Consider the following 23,914-nt stretch of genomic DNA (forward strand, 5'->3'; position numbering starts at 1 on the left):
GACCAAATATAATTGAAATCAAGAATCTGACTGAGTCTCTCAATTCATGATTTGAATTGCAAAAATCACATTTCCAGTCTACGTCAATGATATTTGTCAAGGCATCTCAAGACTTTTGGAAATCAAAATCCTGCAAAATCTCAAATATCCGTGTAGATGCGAGCATGCCGTTTTGCTGTCCGATTGAAATCCGGATTTCGAATCATGTTCACCCCCACTAGATTCACACTTAGATGCTGTGTCGTAATGACGCGAATCGGGCCCGAGTCGTAATTTTTGGTTGACTTGAATCATTTTCTACAAAATGTAAAATGAATAGACTCGAGTCAACTTATGTGATGGCTCGACTTGTACTCGAGTCATTGCGCATAAGTCGATAAATTGATATATGACTCATCGCATGTATTTGACATATTCAAGTCTCGTAAATCATAGGGTAACCATGCGTTCGGGTTACCATACGTCCTCTTTTAAGAGGATTTGTCCTCTATTTTGACTTTTTTGAAAGTGTCCTCGGTAGACGCCCAGTTGTCCTCTTTTGTGAGATTTTCGGTCAAACATAGGGCCAAATTCGACCGAGATACCATACAGTAAATCAGCACCGAAGTAACGCTCAGGCGGGTATTACGGGAGCCGAGCTGGAAAATTGACCTATTTTTATTTAGTCAACCAACTGATAAAGTGGAAGAAAAACAGTGTTTTGGTCACCGAGCGGGAAAGTTGACTTTTTTTTAGTCAACCGACCACGAAGCGGGTAAACTTTACCATTTTCTCAGGATTTTACTCGGTTTTGCAAATCTGAAAATTTTGAAAAAGTGTCCTCTTTTCAGATTTCCAAAATATGGTAACCCTACCATACGTCCTCTATTAAAAGGATTTGTCCTATTTTTCAATAAATTTAAAGTGTCCCCGGAGGACGTCTAAACGTTCTATATTTGGGAATTTGTCCTCTTTTACTAGAAAAAGTATTAAAATGCGATCAAAAAACTCGACTCGTACGCAGCGAACGTCAGAGTTTCGTAAAAAACATCTGCTAAAACGGAAGTCGAGGCAAAGTGATGACCTTTTTTTTGTCAACACAACTCATTATCTTGAAAATAGCTGGTAATTTGGGAGTCGAGCCGAAATGATGACATTTTTTTAGTAAGCACGCGGTACTATCGGTCGAAAAGGTTTCAAAATCACCAGTAATCTCTTCCGGTGCTGGAGCTTTCAGAAATTTTGCAAAGGGTTCTCTTTTTTGGATCTCAAAATATGGTAGACCTAGTATATCAGGACCGGTAATTATAAAAGAGGCCCAGAAACTGTCTTAAGTCTGCTAGAATAAATATCTCTATAATGAGAAAAATGAGTATATTATGAATCCGAGGTCTTCCATATCACCCAAGAGTCACAGAAGTGAGTTGAACGTAGAACCTGACTTTAACTCGATACTGAACAGTATACACTACGTGACTTGGACTTGGAATCAAGTCGTAACACTGAAAATCGGACTCGACCTCGACCCGTGCTTCCGACTTGGACTCGGACTCGAATCGGTGGCGAATTGAAAATGATTCGACTAGACTCGAGTCAAAAGTATAAAAGCCACATTAACTTGTGACAGCAGACATTCAAAAATGCTAAAATATCTAAATAATTTACCGTAAAACCATGGCATAGTCAGCGAGAAGCAAAGAGAAAGCACCTCACAATATCTGAAAATGATGAGAGTAACATACCAAAGTAGATTGGACCTTACATATTTTAGCTGACAATTTCCCGAGCGTCAAACGAGACAACCCACAAAATTATGTGTCGTTAGCGTAAATTTGGACCCTGAAACTCGCACTTCATTGGTCCTGAAGAAGCAATATCAGTTTAAACCAACCAGCAAATAAAGAAGTATAAATGTTTCTATGGATTCTATGGATTCTATCGATTTACTTTCGACTCCTTGTGGTTTTTGAAACGTTTTATATAATAAACACACAATAATAAAAGTAGTACTTTTATGTGGGATTATGAGACAATGGAATGTGTACCTACCCCAAACAATGAAAGTCATTTTTCAATTCAGAGACCAAAAGTTAGTCGAAATCAATTGTCTGATCAAAGTCAACAAAAATTGTGCGTTACCAGTGTTATCTAAATATGAATGAGATTGGAGAATATTTTAAAGTTATTTATACACTTTACACATTTATGTATATATTCAGTGACATTCTGTTAGTGCAATAGTAAAGTATAAAAACTCTTCGAACTATATAATTCTGGTAATTTATCATCCAGTTCACTTTCCTCCCTACTACTTACTTACTGACTGAGTGACTTTAACGAGGTATGGGATACACGCTATAAGGCGTTAAAAATACCAATGAACAGTATAATTACTAGGGCAAGCTTTTGTTGCACCTAAATCGTGGGAAAGTTGCACTTAATTTTGATAAATGTTGCCGTAAAAATCTGCATTTATAATTTTTTAGAGATATTTGGATGTGAGGTACTCAATTGGTTTAAGATTTGCAGGGTATCTGGATGTTTCGTGTCTTTCATCGCTATTAAATCGATCATGAATACACTTTTATGTCCGTTAGGTTTGAAAACTACATGACAGCATTTCGCTGTCCGCTGCGGCAGAGCTGTCGTAGCCTACTTGGTACTTTCTCATTTCCCGGACGGCCTGGCAAGAACGCCGGAGTTTTCGTGTTTTGTCGGTACGCAGCAAGAAAAAAAAACGCAAAGCGAAAATAATTTCTCGCAAAAAGCCAAACAGCAAAGCGATTAACCACAAAACAAATCAAGTAGGATACCACACACCAAATCTCATAGGTCTGCAAACTTGACCCAAGGCATTGCAGCAAAACTGTTGGGGACTTTAACAAGATCAATACCCTCAAAAGGCGACCCAGTGAAAATACGATCATCGACAGTCTCGTTGGGCTTGCAAGCCATTGCGTCATAAGACGCAGCTAATCCATAACTTAGATGTTTGTTGAGCAAATCAAAGAGAGTGTCATGCTAGAAATAGTTTCATGGCTTGTTTTTTAAATCACGCTTTGACATTTTGCGAAATACTTGATAAAAGTTGCAGTAAAAGGTTGCATGAAAAAATTGTAAAATTTGCTATATAAAACTTCTTCTAACCGCTTAAAACACCATACTACATCGTCTACATGCATTCTGGATATTTAGGAAGTTCCAGGAAGCTGTAAAAAAGTCTCAAAAGTTGCAAAAACTTGACCTCGTACCTACCTACGAGTAGCAGGATGTGTCCCGTCGTTTTCATCGGCACCATATTGTCGTTCAAGCGACTCCTTATCTCAGTCTTATAACAGTTTTAATACTGACACGTATTCCCATGAACGACGCTTAGAAAACTTGATCCAGGTATCGTCACCGATGTCTAATATGCACGGACGCAGAGTCATAGAAAACCGGAAAGAATAGGTAATTTACTTTACTGAAGTTTGTCGTAATATAGAACGACCGCGGTACCGAATCTATTGACTTTTTTCGGATGCTCTGAAGTACTACGAATACAGCAAAATAAAATGATGATTAAATGATCCCTTCTCCGTCAAAAGTACTAGTCTATAGCGCGAAGGTGCTGTGAAACTGAGGGAAATGAGTAACGAATTTGCGTACGTCAAACGCGATGCAACTTTTAATGTTATTAATCCATTACTACCATGCATTGAGCACTGAATGCGTAAGGGCATGAAACGGCCGATCAATGTCCTTCCTGACGCTTCAGCATATATGATTGATTAATTTCCAGAATATCCTATTCTGTTCATCTTGACCAGGGGTGTCAAACATACGGCCCGCGGGCCGCATCAGGCCCGCCAGACGATTTCATCCGGCCCGCGAAGCAATTCTGAGTAGATTGAATTTTCTTTTATATATTTTCAAGCACATTTGTGACAAATGTTGAGATATTTTGCAGGAAATACTTCCATATTTATGATGCCCATTACCCGACTACGGCGCTGTGGTTTCACTCTAGTTACCACTATAGTAACAAATCGGTGAAATCAACATCCAATTTCAAGAAGGCAAAATGTGCACACTAAGTTCATAGTTATACACAAATATGGACCAAAAAGGTAGTTCTTCAGCAGAAGCGAAAACGCCAATGCGGAACCGTTATGGACAGGGAAAATATAATGGTGGCGCAAAATATAATTGAAAGATTTGTGGTCGCACTGCTGTGTCAATTTCGACCCAATATATCCCCAGACATCAGAGAAACCGGACTCGCGGTTTAATAATAATAAACCAAACTCTAACGTCTGCGCTTCCAATTAAATATCTTGTATTCCTCGCAAGCCATATGCAGGGCCAAAGCCAGACTACGACTAAATCAAAGGGAGCACAGAATATGGCTACTTATCTTCGTTAACGCCACTGTTTCAGCAGTTCTTAACTGTATTCAACTGGCAATCATCGTATTTTAGCCAATCACATTGTTCGCGAATAGAGGTTATGCGACTTGCTACTCCTAATTTAAAAAACGATCCGCGTATTATCTATATATGCTTTTAAGGTATTCAAGTGAAAAGCAAGAGCACAAGGTAACATTTTGGAATCAGTTAACTGATCCGGCCCGCGAGCGATTTGAAGGCTTGAATCCGGCCCGCGACGCAATTTGAGTTTGATACCCCTGATCTTGACTCTTGGGTTAGTTGGCATAGTTGGCAAATCAGCGCTCTGGATTGCTGGGCGTATTGACTTCGCCTACCGACATTCCCCACCTCATTTCCATCGCTTTTCCTTTTTATGGTATCTTGTCTTGCTTTTCAGTTAGTTTTCGTGACTCTTATTTTCATGTTCTAGAGGCCATGGTCGGTGTCTGGCACCTTCATATCTTTTCATTCTACTGCAATATGATGAAATTTCTAAAGAATGAACGAACCACCATCGACGCTGGAGACCCTAGACGAGTATCGGCACGTTTCCAAGTATCGAAGGTTTATCCGATCCCGTACGAACGACTAACGGAATGAATGGCGAATAAAAAATAAATAAAAATAAAATGTAAAAGGCAAATAAAAGCGGAATATTGTCAGTTGTGGTACACGAAGACATCATTTACATCCGAATTCAGAAACCACGTTATCGTGGTGTTTATCCAATATTTAACCGGACTAATTAGCAACTGAACAGCATTTCCTTATTTGATTTCTGTGCTACAGTTTGATTGTTCACGGTTGAATTATAGAGATCTCTATATGGTTTAATCCAATATTTAATACAAGTCGTTTTTTCTCTGTGTACATCCAATAGCTGGATTATTTATTTTGATAACTTTGCGAAAGAGTCGGTTCTGATCGATTCATGGTGTAAGTAAGCATTGTCATCAATGCTACTCGCCGACGTGCATACCTTACTACCTCGCTATACCTGTCTACATTCCTTCGTACTTCGTTTGAGCGTATGTTGAATTGTCAAGCATAATTTGGATTAAAATGTTGTATCTCATTTACACCTCGGTATAATTCTGAGATTTTTCGTGACCAACTGTAAGGTGTCCATTGACACTATTTAAGCAAAGAGTATTGGCCGAGTTGGAGGGTAGATTAAGACATTGCTCTTCAACCAGGAGTAGGCCTATCGTACAGCTGACTCTAAACAACCAAAGAAGTTTGGGCCGATATCTGAAATCTGAAATGATTCCTCGCAGTTCTTATATCAAGAAGCACAGGGTGAAAAACTATGCGATAATAACACTATCAGTATGAAACAAGTTGTGTCACCAGCAATATACGTTGAACTTCAGTGCTGTCTGCTTAAAACTGCTGCTGTCGAACGTTCTTTCTCCATTCGTTCCAAGCTACGTTATAGGGAAAGACAGTTCCTAGTATTATATCACAATACTATATGGTGTTTTTGAATCGATAAAAATGTTGATAAATGACCGTCTGACTGATACACTACCAGAAAATGTAGTAAAATCTCTCATTGTACCACAATAAAGCTCAGTATTTTTTTACAATATTGCGTCATTAAATACTTGAGTTCTTCGTTGGTCAGAATTCTGTCCAAAAATATTTTTAATGGCAGAAATTGCCGAAATTCAATTTCTAAGTTGGAATTTTCTCGTTTTTAGGTCAAAAAATATTCGATCCAGGGGTGACCGTATTTAGCAGGCAGCTTCAGAGTCAATTTTACATTACTCCAGCGCAGGGGTTTAAAACTTTTGTGCCAATGTTAAGAGGGTGTGACATTGCGAAAAAGGTTGAAGAGCACGTACGAGTCGTAATGACATCGCGCTGTATCTTGCAGATCGTATTGTAGGCCTACGTCGTGTGTCTTGAGTGGATAAAAGTAATGTAACCTATTATTATACGATTCTGTCTTCGAGTATAGGTTATAATATATTCCCTTTTGTCATTTAGGCGTTAAATTTAAGGTATGAGCGTTCCAATTCTGATAGCGAGGAACAGACGCGGGCTGGCCGATGTACGAATGCTCTGCCTCGACATTTTCCTGTATGGTCTCCGGAATGGTCGGGATCGCTACAGCGGACGGACGTCGGTCCATGGGCATTTCATAACCGCTATTTGTTCTGCGCGATATCAGCTGCAGGTGACTTCGGATAGTTGCGTAGTCTCTCTCTTGGTTTTGATTGGGGGGTACATCTAGAATTTCGTAATACTTTCTTGAGGACCTCGTTGACGACAGCTCTGATGCAGCGTGGATCCATTCGTTGGGGCTCTCGGTTGGTAAAATATCTGTCTCAGTATTATCATATTCGTTGTCGGCCATAATCTGCCTGGATTTGATGACATGAGCCTTCACCCTGTCATGCAAATTATTAAACTCATATAATGAAAATAATTAGTTAGATTGTTAGGATAGGAGAACGGAATAAATTCGAAAAAGCATGTAGTATTAGCCTTCGGACGACCTGAATTATATGTGCAGTCGACATATACGATATGGAATGGATGGAATTCCCTTGGAAACCTTTCTCGTCAATGGAGCCTCAATTATTGACCCTATATTTTTATTGTAACACATGAGTAGCCATAGAGCATTGTCGATCCCCTGTGACGTTACAATTGAAAATTCTTGACGTCATGGTAAAAAAAAAACATGTTTGTTATAAATTGATTTTTCCTTTAAATGCAACCCGAGTTGTAGCTCGGTTGACTGTGATTCAATATCAAGCTTGGCAGGGATATCTAGAACAGTAGTTCTAGTTCTAGTACTAGAATTTAGATATCCCTGACCCCTCATTGTAAACTTGAGGTCTAAACTCGCAATTTATGACCCTGTAATGACACAATCGATATTGGTTGCATAACATCGAAAAAACTTTCAAAATATTTTGGCTCTCCCACCACACCGCATGCGTAAGAGAGTAGATTTCGAATGTTCAAGTCCATTGTATCTTACGTTCAAATCCAAGTATATCAATTCGAAGTGATTCATGTTCGCACGAGCTTTCCGCGTAATATTTTGAAATAATTTCAAATCTGGTTTCAAATGAGATTCCGGTTTTCCGATTGAAACCCGACGGATGTTTTCAACTCCAAATTAATGCCTATATCTGAGAAACCTATTGGAACACGAATCAGTCACTGACCCGATGTTTGCATATACCTTTGGAGCATACTGTAATACTATAGTACAGTTGTTAGGTTTTGTTTTTACGTACAGTTATTATTGCTCTAGCGTAGTGGTTCTCAACCGGAATGCCGCGGCACATTGATCTGTGCCGATTGGAGTGCTCATGGGGTCAGGGCTACCGCGAGTAAATTAGTTTGCTTTGGTCTTGATAGTGTTTCGACTGCATTGGTAATATTACACCAGAATGACATTTCTCATATTAATTTCGTATCTGCCGGTATTGTAATTGTACCACTGCCTAGACTTTTCAATACACGGTTTACGAGAATAAGACGGCGAGGTGGAGCCTAGATAAACGTACAACACTTCGTAAGGAAGTCAGGAGTCGATCTCGGTTTGGGTCAGACTCGCAGCCTACTGGTATTGCAGCTGTGGAACGTACCAGTATACGCTACCGCGCCACTGATGATATGCGTATTCAAGTTATGAGTAGGCCTAGCAGCTAGCATATATGAAACTGAAAGGTCATCACCGACAATGGGGCCATGATATTAAGGTTTGGTCGAAAGTGATAGCCTTTTTCAGTCACCACCTTCAGAATTTCGGACTAGTGATATCAAGTATATGTCAATGACCTTATTTTGGTCACCAGCTTCCCAAATATTATACTCGGGGCACTCGAAGTGCTATACTATACCGCGAACCATTTTTTTCCCTTTCAGAGGGTGCCGCAAAGTCAAAAAGGCTGAGAATCACTGCTCTAGCATTTTGTTGTCTAATAGACTAGTGGTTCTCGAACTTTTTTTCAGACCGCCAAAACTCCAAGACATATAGTTTGCGGACCGGTAGCCTATACCTCCAAAAATCTAAATCATCCTTACAGCGACACCGATGAAATTATGCAATTTAGTTTCAAAGATTGGAAACTATGATTTGATTAGAAATTTGGCCCGGTATTTTAGATATTAGACGTGGTATATGTGGTTCTAAATGGGTTTCTGCAAGGCACCATTACCTTGATTTTTACTAGGAGGTTTCTGAAAGAAATTCGACAATGCTGTTGGCTAGACTGTATTTATTAAACTGCCAAAGGTTTCTAAATTGTACTGGCGAAATTCAACGAATTGTAGCCTACCGGTCCACAACTCGCAATTCGATATACTTGTACTTCAGTAGAAGGCTTTGGCAATGCTTCGATTCGAGTATAATCAACAATAATTTGTCTGGAAATTTTGCATTCTCAGATATGGAAACGCCACTCTTGCACCAAATCATTTTTATACTACCAAGTCCTAAAGTGTCTGGTGAATGCCGAAATGGTTGGAAAATGAATTATATATTAAAATCCTTATCACTTATATAACTAAGGCTAATAGGCTATACTTACTTAATAAAAATCATTGCCACCACAACGGTGGCCAGGATCCCACAGAAACAGCCAATGACCATTGACTTTGAATTTATATGATGACTGTCTGAAACATATGCAATAAGATCTGAATTGTAATACTTTTGTCCCTGCTGCACATCTTGCTTGACATATAGTTCATTTAATGCAGTGGTTCTTAACCTTGTCCCCAGCGCCCCCGAAGGGGCGATGTGGATTTTGAAGGGGGCGGAAACGCTTGGGGGGCGATATGGGGGGCGCTGGGATCAGAGGGGCGGTTTGGCGGGCGCTGAAGAAAAATCGAAGTATCGATGGCGTAGGGACATATGATTAACGAATTCTCATTGCAAATTAACATTTGACAAAATCTGTCAACTCTCGAAATTTTTCGTCGCGCTCCGCGCGAAAGATATTCCGACGGTGTTTGAAGTGTGTTATTATAATTGATGTTGAATGAATTTCACGTATACTTTTAGATCACAAATTCCCCGTTGAAGCAGTTCCGTCACGCTAGTTAGGGCTATTTTCAACAAAATGTTTCGAACTAGGGATTGTATCCTGCAGCGCATAACGTGTCAAAATCGAAGAGGCAGTGTACCACTTTTGAGAGTGAGAGCCCTTTGTACATTAAAGATACTTTGAAGCTGTTTGGCGAAAATGATTTACCAAATATACTTATATTTCGGAGCTATACAACAAAATTAAATCGTCAGAATATTTATTCGCCATATCACGAAGGATCGTATTGTTTAGCGTTGTGACTAAATAACAGTACTAAATTCAATGTGAGCAAAAGTCACACAAAACAATAAAACAAAGCATAATACAATCAATTTGCCCGTATTGCCAATCGCAGAGGTGAATTCGGGATGTGTAGTGTGTACATAGGGCTCGAACCAAATGGTACTAAAATAGGGGGCGGCAGACCACGGAAATTTTTGAAAGGGGGCGCTGGAGCAAAAAAGGTTAAGAACCACTGATTTAATGGAACGATATGTACTTTGAAAGAAAAGGTAGCCCAAGATGACCGCAAACTCCAGGAATCAAAAAATGCGAAACGCATCATGTATAAGCTACAGTCGTATACGAAATACCGATGCAAAATCTTCTGAAACAGGGGTCGGCAACCGCTTTTTATTTGCGATCGGGTTTAAAAATGATACTTTTCGCGGATCGGTCTTCAAAAACGCACACGTTAAACATTGAAAATTTATAGCAACTCATAAAGGTCACTGAAGTGGGCCCAGTATGGCAGTGACACTAAGTTTCGATTCGTGAGATTAACTGATTTCTGTTTCAAATCTTATCAGTGGTCTTGACCACTATGCAAAATTACCGTAGCCTACATGAACTTTCCGTTGAGCAGTAACTATATATGAACCTGTCCGCGGATCACAGGTTGTCGACCACTGTTCTGAAATATATATTCCTACGATTCTACGAATAAATCTGTAATGCTGGGCATAGGGCTAACGATTTCTGCCATAATTCCTTTCTCTATTTTCATTTTATAGATAGCTATTTCAAAGACAATGAGCAAATAAATGATATTTTGATAATTGTCGGTTGTCGCACCAGATGTCATAGAAAACTCACGAATAGATTCAATACCCTCCAATAGCACCTCCGAGTGTTTCAAGTATATATCGAGAGTGTAGGATATCATAGGTATCTAATACACATTGGGCACCATCTATTAGTTTGAGACAAAACCATCAAAATCCGATCGATCGCCACCAACGTCCCGCTCAAGCGAAAACTAGTCAGGTAATCACACGCGAAAGCTCAGGTTATAGTCCATATAATTTCATACCCGTGAACACTAACGTATTCCCTTAAGCTCACCATAATCTTCTCTCTCTTCTGACGTCCAACAATCAGTCGTTGTACTGAATGCTTTTGTAGTTTGCATTTCGGGCCGCCGTGTTGTCACTTGTGAACCGGGCCTTCCTCGTGTCTTGCAGGGTTTCTTTGATTTCACCCCTCTGGGCCTTCTTGAGTCCCGTGCTATTGTTGATACATGTAAGATAATTTCATGTCCTATTCGTAGACTCAGAAATAGCATGGTATGCAATTTGAGGTCGGGGAGATGTGGTACCGATGGATCACTGGGACCGAAAATACTTGAAAAATCCTCCATGATAATTCCATGATTACACTCCGTGAATTTGTCTACAATGACATGCTGACAGAATCTTTCCTCACATGCAAAAAAAATCGACCTGCGTAAGTTATGGGGTCTGTGACGAAAGATTTACGTTTTAGGGGGTGTAAAGTAAATTTGGATCGACATTTGCATTTTTCTATATCACCTTTCAGACTTACAAACCCGCCATAATTTCTGATGTGAAGTATAGGGCTTGTATCAGGGTATATAATGGCACATAATTTTTGAATCAATACCATCCTCGAGTGGACTATTTTCAAGTCAATTACAATATTTATGGGGTGGGGGACCCATGATACGATAGCCAAATCCAGCAAAATAGATGGACCAACTAATCACTTAACAACAAAAACTCGCCTACATATATATAGGCTGTAAATCATAGTCACCTATGGTGTTTTATCGCTATTACGAGGTATTTGAAAGTCAAAATGTCTATTTGCGGGTAATATGTATGTGGCATTAATTTTGTAAGTTTAGGCGTAAATCAAAACATGATTTTAGGCCAACATTTGAGTTGATATAATCTATTTTATTCTTGAAGGTCGCGACGAAACATCCTTCATTGGCTTGCTGTAACTTAGCTTATAGTACACAACAAAACAAGTTAACAAATTTGAGTTTTTGAGCGTATGTCTCATAGGTCCCATGGTCGTGTGCCATAGGACCCACCGGGTGGGGATCGATGACACGTTCGAGCAACAAATTTAAAACGTTCATAAATATTTTTTGAAAAGGTGGATATTCATGTAAATGTCCGCGATAGGTAGAGCTTGTATCGAAGTGTTGAGACAGCAAAAGATCTGCTATTCTCGGCTGAAGATTTGAGGGCCAGAGATCATTTTGCAATTTTTGATCCATCGGTACCACATCTCCCCTAACCATTCTTTTTGGCTCACTTAAATTATGATAGACAGCTAGTAATTTTGGAGCATTCGAGTACTTAAGTGCTGCATGTTTCACATCAATATCCAGGTCATGTGTGCTTAAACCCCATTGTGTGGGGATTAGAGGTGGTCAGTAACGAAATACTTCTACTTTTCGAACTACTCCAAGTAGGTGTTTGTTATGCTAATTTCATTCAATAAACTGGTGCGAATCGATCTATTTCTAGAAGATCCTACTACTTCAAATCTAAAATCTAAAGCAGTTCGACTTCAAATATTGTTCAAGTAGGGGTGTAAGTAGTCTAAAACATCATAACTTGAGTAAGTGTAGTGTAAGTACAAAAAAGCCTACCTGATTACGTCAAAAAGTAGAAGTAATCTACTGGTTGCCATATTTGTATTTATCAGGATCTTATAAACCTATATATTATCACCTGAACAGTTTATATGGAGAACCAGGTATCTGCTGACATCTCGCAGTGGCAAAAATTTTAGTTCTTCCGGGGTATCTGTGAAATGGGAAAATTGGATGCCTCCGTCACATAGTTCCATCGTTTCATCTCGAACGTCTTCTTCCGAACACAAAGAGCTTGAGGGGATGATCGCCATACACGAATGAATGTCGGGTTCGTAGCATCCAATTGGATGAAGCTCGCTATCAGTAGCAACATCTACGACTACAGATGAACAGTTCGCGGCGCTCGACATTCGGGTAAGCACCATAGCCATCGTGGATTCAATCGTTCGACCGAACGGGCCCACAGTGCCAGATGTGGATGATTTGGCTTCCGTAATAATCGCGATTTCTGCTGAGATATAAATTACAACAAATCACTCTGACAACAACAGAGATTACACCTGACTTATCGATTGACGTTGGTCGGATGGGCGATATAGCGTGGTTAGTAACAAATTACTTCTACTCTTTCGGGGTCCCGATGTAAGCCTCGTCTACTTGCTCAAGGGGTCAATGGGAGGGTTACCATATTTTGGAATCGGGAAAGGAGGGCACTTTTTCAAAAATTTTCAAACTTAGAATACCGGAGGAAAATCTTGAAAAAATGGTAAATTTTACCCACTTCGTGTTCGGTTGAATAAAAAAAGGTCCACTTTCCGGCTCAACTCTGGAAATACAGTTTTTCTCTCACACTTTACGTTGGTTGACTAAAAAAGGTCGTCACTTTCGTCCGAGCCACGAATTTCCTATTTAGCGTCACTTATGCCCATTTTCACTCGAATCTCTCCACTATCTTAGCTTTAAGAGCTGTTAGGGAGGACGAATTGACTCGTGACTCGGAGCAAAATTTACGAGTCAATTTCAAGTCATCAAGTAAACGGTATCGATTAAATCACTATATTTTGTGTATGGTCGTATTGTTCGCGATACGTCTGTGTCACTTGGGGTATCCAATCATTCACTGATTGTACGTTTCACTGATCCTCTATTGCTACATCACAATTAAATTGACCACAAACGAAATGATCACAGCTTACGTTGTCGTAGTAGCAGTAGATTAATCTCATAGCATCGTATCTCTGTTTCTTAGACGGCCCAGTGCTTACATTGCGCAGTGATCACCTTTACCAAGCCCCTTTTATCAGTTAAATCGAGCGAATATGGTTTATGCGTTTGTTATCTCGCGGATGTGTAGATGGGTAGTGTATTGTACCATATCATACCATTGTTTCAACTTCTCGGGACTTCGTATTCGATCCCATTGGCTTATAATAATAGACTGTAGCATGTAGCTATACAGCTACTCACGTATATTATTTGGATTTCTACGTGTGCGTGAGCGATAACGCCTTTTTGCATTCATAATTGATTTTATATTCGTTATTGGATTCACGATAAATGGCATATTATTCTGTCTTTCACATAGCTAGCAAAATGTAATGACTGTGAATCGTCACTGATGCTTCGAAAATTCAATTTGAATTGTGACTTGACTTACAACTCGACTTGACTTGACTGACTTGACTCGAATCACCTTCGAAAATTGATTGACTTGACTTGAGTCGAGTCGAAATGTGCAATGATTCGTGACTAGAAGGTAGTGACTTGATCCCAACACCGCGCCCGGCCTTTTGTCTCCACGGACCGGTTCACGTGTAGTAATTCTACGGCGATGTGATCCAAATTGATTTGAATGTGCTTGTAACAGCGATGGTCAGTAACAAAGTGTTTCCTGCACTTTGAAGTACTCGTATTTGTTTTTTCTAATTCCGGTGCTTATTCAAGTGGTGACGTTTTTAGACTTTAATCCGGGTTAGGACCGTTTTCCTGCTTTATTGTTCATGAAACTTTACCTTGAATGCATGCGAACATGAACAGAGCGACACGGGGCCTGGACCCAGGATATGAACGGATCATTCAAGGTTTTGTGGGATTCGAGTCCTATCCGACCAAATAAAATTGGAATCCAAAACCTGTTTTTGTCTCTCAATATATTATATCGAAAGCAGAGTGTTCACGTCAATGGCTCAAGTAATCTGATAAATGTCAATGTCAATACATTCCAAGATTTTCAAAATCCTTCAAAATCAAATAAGGATCCCAACACGTCGCAAGGCTGTCGGTTTGAAATAAGGAATTCTTATCCTGCTCGCCCGCACTATATGCACGCGTGGATGTGATGGAACGTCAAGATAAACATAATAGATCTAAATATATATCAATCAAGCTGAGCTAGTTGTGATGGATCCATATATCACGTGATGCTGAAATATTTTCTTTGCGTGGTATCTCGATTAACGTCATCTTGGTTGGTGTGACGCGATTCCAGGTAAGTCTATGCCTTCTTATATTTATATGGCATGCTAAATATCTACAATTCTTTCATATTAAATGCACCATTCAAACATACATGAGATTGGACGAAAATAAATGTTATTTACACATATTTATGTATAGGTTTATTCTCAGTGTATTAGTCTATGAGAATAATAATAAACTCTATAAAACTGATAGACCACGCATTCTGGTCGTATTTTTCGAAACTTTTGTCGTCCGGTCCACTTTTCTCTCTTCTAACTATCTGCCTCTAATATGTTTTGGGATAAATGTGGTTGACGCTTGAAACACAAATAAACGATATTTACCTACAAGTAGCAGAATTTGTCCGGTCGTTTCCAGAGGTAACATAGTTTCATTAAACCGTCGACGGTTCTATCTCGGTTTTACATCAGTTTAAATACTGACACTATCGTTAACAAACCCACAGTCATATGTACGCCATTTGTAAAACTTGATCTGGAAATCGACACTGATGTCTAATATGCACCAACGCAGAGTCGTGAAAAACCGGAAAGAATAGGTAAATGACCTTACTATACGGTTTTTCGGAATTATAAAACAATTCAAATACCAAACCTATTGACTTTCTTACACATTTTGAAGTAACACCAATACTGCCTAATATAATCACAACTAAATGTTCCTTTCGCCGTCTAAACGACTTGTCTAAGACGAAGGTGCCGTGAAATCGTCGAAATGAGTCAACGAATTTGCGTATGTTAAACGTTCTGCGCCTTTCAATGTTTGAGAACCTATTCACCAGTCATCCATGAGTAACTTTTAGGAAGACTTTCAGCGTTCCCCGGCGGTACAAATCTCGCAGTGGTAACGTCTCTCCGTCGCTTAACTTGAAGACCAGTTATACGAAGACTACAGCAATGTGAGCGTGATTGGATTTCATAGAGAGGTGCGAATTTCCAATTCCTGAGGACATAGAACTCCGTAACAAAGATTCCGGAGCCTGGCTTGAAGATGAAAATATCGAGACTGATGGCAGGGTTGTAACCAGGTCACACGGTTCCGAGTCACATGTTAATGTTACTTTTATAGTTTTGACTCGAGTCAAGTCTGAGCCCTAGTCGTGGAGAGGAAAGTCGAGTCCGACTCATATCGTCAAGAATCGAGTCCAAGTCATTGTGTTCAATGTTCAGTTTCAAGTCCCAGTAATGTTCAACCTAATTTTTCTCAACTTTGCTCGGGTGATGTCGAATACCTTGCATTCATAATATGCAAATTTTCCGCATTCTTGACTCATGTCAAGTCGAGTAACCGAAAAATCGCGACTCGATTCGAGACATGACTCGAGTCATTAAAAACCTGACTAATCGTACCGTGAAAAACGATTCCAACACGTGGTCAAGTATGGATGGAAGGATAAGTAATTTAGTAAACTTCGTGCATTATCATTTAACATAAATGTTGAATATTCACATAGATCAGCATTGCAAAAGATCTTTCATGCTAGCATCGCCAAAACGGAATCATCGCTGATGGGTGAGAAGGGAAGTATTTGCCTGTAACAGTCTGCCATCAAAACGTAACCTACACATGTCGAAAAGCGAATTTCTTATGCAACATGCGACTGCATTCGCTATCGACTGACTTCGTGCATACTTCGGTATAATTTATACAGCATGCAGGAAACTTCTGACTCTGCAATAGGACACGCGATCAATATGGAATTTATTTCAATGAAAATACATCTATAGCTGTGAAAGTTGAACTGAAATCTCGGAATGATATCGATTTTCAAGTATGCTGATAAATTCGATCATATATTATATATATTACAAGGCGCTGATATATGAAGACATGTAGTATTGTTAGCGGAAGAGCAGACATGGTTTTAAGTATTCGTCACGTATTTTTACATGAAAATATATAATCCGACGGCCACGAGCGCTACAACGACGGCCAGAGCGATCTTCATTTCAAATTTCATTTGCAAAAACACAGGGTTGTCTTTAAGCCAGTCCTCCAAAAGCGACGCTCCTTTGTTCTTATGCGGAAATTCGGTTTCCGGAACTGGCTGGCCGAGAAATTCGCAGAGAGGCCCCCACCCGTCTGTCATTTTGAACTTGAGCAGCTGTTTTTCAGGGGCGCGCTATAAAAATGTAATCCGTGATAAGAATATCAAGATAGAATTGAATAGCAGTGGAGGTCAGTAACAAACTACTCAAGTTTATCACTTACTCAATTTGGGATTTTCTAATACTACTTTCATATACTTAACAGTTTTTAGAGTCAAAATTACCAGTACTCCCTTCTAGACATTGGATTTTTGTAAGGTAAAAAGCATTTTGCGTATGCGTGCATCATTTTCTGAGTGAAATTGGAAATTGTCTTGACAACAGCGCGTAAGAGCCCCTGAATCACGGTAACTGAATATATTTTCGAAAACTGAACCTATTTGTACGATACACAGTAGGCAGATAATCGTCGGATAATATTTGTTTTTGAACGAGTCACGTACAATGGACAATGCGATAAGACGCAATGCGACGCAGCGAACAGACAGGAGGATGCCGAACGACCAGTTGCGGTTGCAGTTGTGGTCTCTTAAACTGGCATTCACCTCGGTCTACTGCCCGATGTCACATTTCTTTCTTCGATGTTTGTCTCTATTGTGCGATTATTTGTTGCTCTTTCTATTCCTTGTAAGTGCGCTCTTTCATCGGGTCTTTTTCTGGGCTTCTTGTCGCCGTGAGAACGGCGACGCTATGGAAGAGGAGCCCAGAATAACCTCCGACGCGGAATCGAACCCGGGTTGTCGTCACCACTGCGTTATCTCCCCTTCGTTAGTTATTTTGCGTTAGTCTCGATTTTGAAAGTGGTTACCCTCGATTAACTGCTACAATTATGCGACATATCGACCCAATCCACTTTTTCAATTTCTACTTCTATTTGACAGACTTTCGACATGGTTTTAAAATTAATACTTCTAAATTGGGATCGAGTAAAAATTTACGGCGTTACTATTACTTCTGCTTAGCAACGCTGACGGCTTACCGCCTCTGCATTTACGGTATACTCATACTACACGTAGGTCTTCTAGATCTTACCGTCAACACGGATGTATTGTGATCTCTGTATCTTTTCTTCGCCACAGTCGGGCTAATGCCTTGATAAGCTTCGCACCACAGCCACGAATCAGATCCGAAGACGCACCGAGCTAGAAGGGAAAAGGTGCATATAATATCGTCCACTATAACTTGGCTAACACTAGGGTTATCATATTTTGGGATCCGGAAAGGCGGGCTCCTATACATATTACAAAAGTTCAGATTACCGGACTCGAAAACTGCCCATTCTACAATTTTTACTGGAAATCCTGTTGTGTTGACTAACAACACGGCATATTGTAACCCCATAGCTAACACACTGTAGTTTGAAGCAGGCTGTTATACTATATGTGCTATTCAACAAGGGCGTACAACCTCTCCAGCCTGATATCAAAAATAGGCAGCGGATATTGGAGCATGTGACACAATAGCATGCGAAACACGAGCATGCAAAGCTTGACGATGTGGGTTTGGGATTGGTTTGAGGTAAATGTTCTGGTTAGTTTTATAGTTTTAAGGTTACAAAGTCATATCATCAAGCTCAAATGTCGGGCCACAGGATAAACGAAGTAGGTGAAAATGGTCCCAACAGATTCACTGTGACGCTTTGAATGTGGATGGCGTCACAATCTTCGAATCGAAACCATACTGACGGCAGGTCGGATGGTCCGGAATTTGCGGAAGCGAATATTCGGGGTTCCGCGAAGGCTTGCAGATTACAGCAACTGTTCCGCAGGTTAATAAAAGTTAAGTACCGCTTGGTCAAGATTCAATCACACTTAGAGCAACTTACCGACATGTCTACTGTATCTAAAGATAGAGAATGCAGTGGGAGAAAAGCACGATAACATTTTCATTGTGTAGTTCGTTTTGACGCTGTCAGTCTGCTTCTGCCAACTACGCATCCAGTCCTCCTCGTCTTTTCTTTCGATGTAGATCAGCTGCATTAGAATGATGCGTTTCACTTGTCGGCTGTTAAGCGCAATACTAAGATTGATTGGGTGAATTTATCCTCAGCGAGCGACAGCGGGAATATCCCAGTGTCGTAATTAATCATGGTGACCAGTCAGGGGCTTAGATAACCTACGTCTTGCAGGGCGTCCGAACTGTAATATACGAGGAAGTTTGAAATATAGTCGGCGAGCGAGAGTATTCCTGCTAGCCTGAGTTGCTGATGCAGTCATGCTGGCGTGTAGGAATTGAATAAACGCTGGATGTTAGCGGGAATATCCGTTTGCAAACAATGCAGCCGAGTCGTTTCTATGATATCATGTAATGTGAATTTGCAATGGTTGCTTTTGTGCTATGGTCGGGCCTCCGTAAAGCGCCATTTCATGTAGATCGTTGGGCACGATTCTGACTATGGTGGACAATGGACATATACGATAAGCTTGGATTTAGATTTGATCTTGATGGAGTTGTTGGGTGTTATCGGTTGAATTCTCCCAATGACGTTGATCAAAAGATACCACATAGAAGTAACCTCTCCCATATACAATAAGTAGACATACATTATTTTACCACGTGCACTCAACGCAACATATCAAGTTATATTCTAAAACATCCTATCAATTATTCATTATTAGAAGTGCACTTGCAAACATGCTTGTTAGTATTTAGTGCCGAGATGGTACACAGATTGAATGGAAATTCAGCATTTGATTGGTAGTAACCAACGTACCCGATTTTTAACGACCAATGAAATGATGTGTGTTTTGGTTGGTATATTCAGGCATTTTGTCGGTTATCCGGCTTGGTTGCAAAGGCTAGCGTTGCCGATGCTCTATTTCGACATTTCTTGCGTGCCTTTGTAGGCATATACTACAACGGATGTCGCAGCAAAAGTGTAGTAAAGTTCAACTGTACAGAGCGGACTGGGTTTTGGCATATTCGTATAGTAAATCATTATAAGGCCATGTTTAGTCTTCAATAAAGCACATTCATCAAATTTGATAGTCAGTACTTCAAAACTCTCACACAACGTTTGTTTACTATTATTTGTTCTGTTTCAGATGAGACTGCTCGATATATCTTACGGCGTGATAGCGACATCCAGTACACGTAAACGCGTTTATATTTGCTGCAATACCTTGCAGTGCGGGAACGCTTCAAGTATCTCTTCCCAAAATACAACCACAGGAATGTCCATGCTGGCATCGACGTCTTTGTACATGTTGTAAAAATCCTCTTTAGTCCCGCCTTTTGTCAATATCTTGGTCCACTCGTTCCGGAGATAGAAAAAATTGTGCTCGTAATCGTAAATACTGTACCCTAACAATTTCAAAGCCACGTGCATGGTCTTCGTGCCGGTTTTCGAGAATCCCACGACGAGCACCTTCATTTTGGAATTATGGCTGTATTGATATGAAGTCTAATTGTGTCTGGAAGGCAAGCGAAAAATGAATCACAATTTTATCTAGACCAGAGCAATGTTTTTGGGACAGGGCACATGTGGTTTACAACTGATAACGCAGGCCACTTAGACCTTTTTCTAGTCATAAGCATCCGAAATTTCGAGGTCAGGGTATAGTCAGAGTTTTGGCTGACCCCATAACGAGACATCGAGCGATCACTACATCAATGAAATCGATTGCGATTACGATTACATAAAATATCGAAGTAAACGATAACGATTACATTTAATTTTGCTTCTATGAACTTGGGCCTGATGCACATATTTGATGTCTTATCACAATTGAGATGAGACTGCAACATGAGAGAACAATTTCTTCAAATTTGACATCTTTTTCTCGTTACGTCACAATATATCCATTGGCCAACTTAATTTCCTGCCACCAACGATTTTCATTCTAGCTACAACCCATGTTAACATGGTTTACAAGCGGATTGTTGAAGTTGTGAGTAAAGCATTGTGAAATAACGATTGCTACCGGTTTCAAGTAGGAGAATAAGATGAAGTAACGATGAAATTCCGTCATAACGAATAATACTGCTCATAGTTGAGAACAGGGAACGCACGCATACGTACAATCCTCCTAAATACGCATACTGTCAGCCGTCATTATGAGTAACGACAAAGAACAGCTCGGGTATGATTTACATCAGGAAATGTTGAGATGTAATGATTTGATGCGGTACTCGCCAAGTTTTATTTGACGAATGAAATTTCAAATCTTCGTCTTGTGTAAATACTCCTCGTCTAGACATAGCAGCAACGTGCAAACCGTGTTTAACTAAGCATCACTATCCACCAAGCTTCAAATATCGGTAATTGCGATACTACTTGAATCTCAAAAGTGGGGTCAGGTTATTTTCTGTCTGTCTCTACGAAAGTGATACCTGTTAATGAGCAATTGAGCATACATACGGAATGACGGGGACGGTTATCGATCACGAATAATAGGAAATGCGGTAATCTTCGTAATCGATTATGATATTCTACAAATCACGACTATCCCATGTTTGCTTGCAAGAAAACCATAAATTAAGTAAAGGATTAATTTGATAAAATAACTTATCTCGCAAGTTACGGCGCGGGTCACTCAGAACCTTCTCGAAGGTTGGCTACCCCTGATCTAGAGTCTGGCGATACACTGTAAGTATTCGACAATATATTGTATATGCTATCGGGTGGAAACTTGCTGGCCAGAAACTGAATCCATATAATTTGATTGTAAATACGCCAATACGTAACACATTTTCATTCCATCGTCGTCGCACTATATCATCACATTCATCGGCGGGGTATATGTGATTTCAATCTCGTTCATTTTTGACGCAAACCCTTTCAGAATTCTGAAAAAGTATTTGCAACTTGATTCTTCTGTGATACCAGTTGTATTAACATAAGCCTATCACTGACATGTAGTACCAATATATATATATTTATATTTTTGGCGTTGAGGCGACAAGTGGGAATTTACATTGTCGTCGGACTGAGCTGCAGATCTTTGTTCGTATACAATAGTCGGAGCACACGGGATCTCACATTGTATATGTACAAATCTTTAAATCAAGTCTTGGTAAATCCACATCCACATAGAAGTGACTATGGTAGATTGTCTGGAGCTACCTACTCCAAGACTTCCCAAATCAGGGTAATGAATTTCGGAATTCGCAGAGTGTATACCGATTTCACACAAAAACTGCTACACCATATGGAACTACTGTTCTTAACTCTGCGCACTTTATGTGATTTGCAGTGTAATATCAGCAGATGGATTTTATCTATAGGAGACGACATCGACTGAGCGAGCATGATTATGATTATGCGGAACGCGAGGGGCCGCGGAAAATTTTAGGCGGATAACAGAAGTCGCGAATTCAAAAGCTGATTAAACTTATGAGGGCAAGTTGAAAGCCGCTATGTCCACAAGATAATTCGATATAACGTTTTAGTTTCAGCCGGTACAGCAGTCTCTAGTCTTTCGCAATAGGTTTCGACGTTTAGTTCGACGATGTTCGCTAAGCACTAGCCACTTTCTCTGTACTTAACGGAGCGTAACGTCGTCAATAAATTGCTCGAGATAATGAGGCAGGTACTAGTCCACAATCGCAAAAACTGGCCTACGGCGAGTGGTCTTTGTGTCGTTGTGGTGTTCACACGTACAATATACATGTACAATGGGTATGATATACATCAGACGCAATAAATCACACGGTACAATCTTTAACTGCGTATTGTCAGTGACGCCCAAAATGTCACGTAGTCCCCGAGTAATTTCAACCCGCAGTCGGTTATATCTGCTTAGCTTTGGCGGTACAAGCAACAGTTACCAATTCGGCATGTTAAATTCGGCACTTGGTGAATTTGGCATACGAAGTGTAATAACTGATATTGTATAAAGCGATGCATCAATACTGTATCAATTAATAATAAATTCGAGAATGAATGTTTCACTCATAGGAACGCGAATGTGATAGCCTACAGGGCGCATGGTGAATTCGAAATTGGATTTCGACACTTTGTTTGTACGTGTTGATAATGCGTTCTTATAGGTATAGGGTAGACTAATTTATTATTAAGATTGGGGACCGGCAAGTGCCGACTTTATTATGCCCATTGCCCAATTCACTGGCAATCCAGGCAAGGTATCCATTTGCCCGTAATAAATCTGAGTAAGTATTGCTCTTTAGTAATGAAATATGCAGTATGATGAAATCTGCTGACAGCTAAGCTACATCCACAGATAGCTTCAGCTAAACCAGGGCTGGCCAACCTTTTTGGCCAAAGGGCCACATTCGATTGACGAACTATTACGCGGGCCACTAGCCGCGCCAAGCTCGAAAATTTTTCGAAGTTCATAGGTCAATAGTATTGTCACTTTACTATATTGCGGGCCTGCTGTATATCGCTGGGCGCCGTTTGCTAGGACTGGACTATTCGTTGCCTGGACATATCGATATCGAAAGCTTCGACCAACATGCATCAATCACTTTGTGCCTAGGTTTCATCGTCGACGATCTTTCTGCTAGCGCAAACGTAAGGTCGCATATGTTGAACGACACTTTTTCTCGTATTCACCAAGGGGTGACAATATTTAAAGCAAGAAATCGAGTGAAAACATGTTGCGCGAAACGTGAAGAAAATTTTTACTTTTGATAAATCTATCTCAAATTTTTCTGCTTTATTGTAGTGTACGAAGATCTACCAAAATGTGTCTGGCTCATGGATCTGCCAATGCGTCGGAACTGATATTTTGGTCATCACATCTCAAGTGTTGTGACAAGACTAATCAAATTTTTGGTTGGCCTTGCAAGTTCACAATCCATTTTGCATTATATTACTGATTTCGGAAATTACCTCGCGGGTCACTCAAAACCTTCTCGCGGGCCACGGGTTGGCCGGCCCTGAGCTAAACGAATCAACCGGAAATCTAATGTTGCAGTTCTCGCTATAGTATGTCCTCATTGAAGGTTGTGAAATGCGAAATATATTCAAATGATCTTCATGGATAACGGGCGATTACCTCTCGTCCTACATAGGCATTACTTCGACCCTTTTCAGACTGAAAACCTGTCATAGAATGTTACGAAGTTACTTTCCGACCTGCTTCATTCCCATGGGGAATTGAATGAACTTATCTACCATCTAGC

The 23,914-nt window shown here is 40.1% G+C and overlaps 2 protein-coding genes across 2 annotated transcripts; both read right to left on the reverse strand.

Annotated features, from left to right (window-relative positions):
* Positions 1 to 6,238: 6,238 nt before the first annotated feature.
* Positions 6,239 to 15,432, reverse strand: LOC145450333 (uncharacterized). Its single transcript, XM_080328846.1, has 5 exons — positions 15,101 to 15,432; positions 12,433 to 12,807; positions 10,790 to 10,951; positions 8,945 to 9,032; positions 6,239 to 6,784 (listed from the first exon to the last, which is right to left on the reverse strand). Exons 1-5 carry the CDS (start codon positions 15,141 to 15,143, stop codon positions 6,373 to 6,375), a joined length of 1,080 nt encoding a protein of 359 aa, XP_080184972.1. The 5' UTR covers positions 15,144 to 15,432; the 3' UTR covers positions 6,239 to 6,372.
* A 1,029-nt stretch (positions 15,433 to 16,461) lies between these two features.
* Positions 16,462 to 20,268, reverse strand: LOC145450334 (uncharacterized). The gene is made up of 4 exons (XM_080328847.1): positions 19,947 to 20,268; positions 18,651 to 18,798; positions 17,858 to 17,967; positions 16,462 to 16,899 (listed from the first exon to the last, which is right to left on the reverse strand). Exons 1-4 carry the CDS (start codon positions 20,196 to 20,198, stop codon positions 16,663 to 16,665), a joined length of 747 nt encoding a protein of 248 aa, XP_080184973.1. The 5' UTR covers positions 20,199 to 20,268; the 3' UTR covers positions 16,462 to 16,662.
* Positions 20,269 to 23,914: the final 3,646 nt, after the last annotated feature.

Source organism: Botryllus schlosseri, chromosome 11, assembly GCF_051294905.1.
Source record: "Botryllus schlosseri isolate E-star chromosome 11, Bs_hap1, whole genome shotgun sequence".
Classification (NCBI taxonomy): Eukaryota; Metazoa; Chordata; class Ascidiacea; order Stolidobranchia; family Styelidae; genus Botryllus; species Botryllus schlosseri.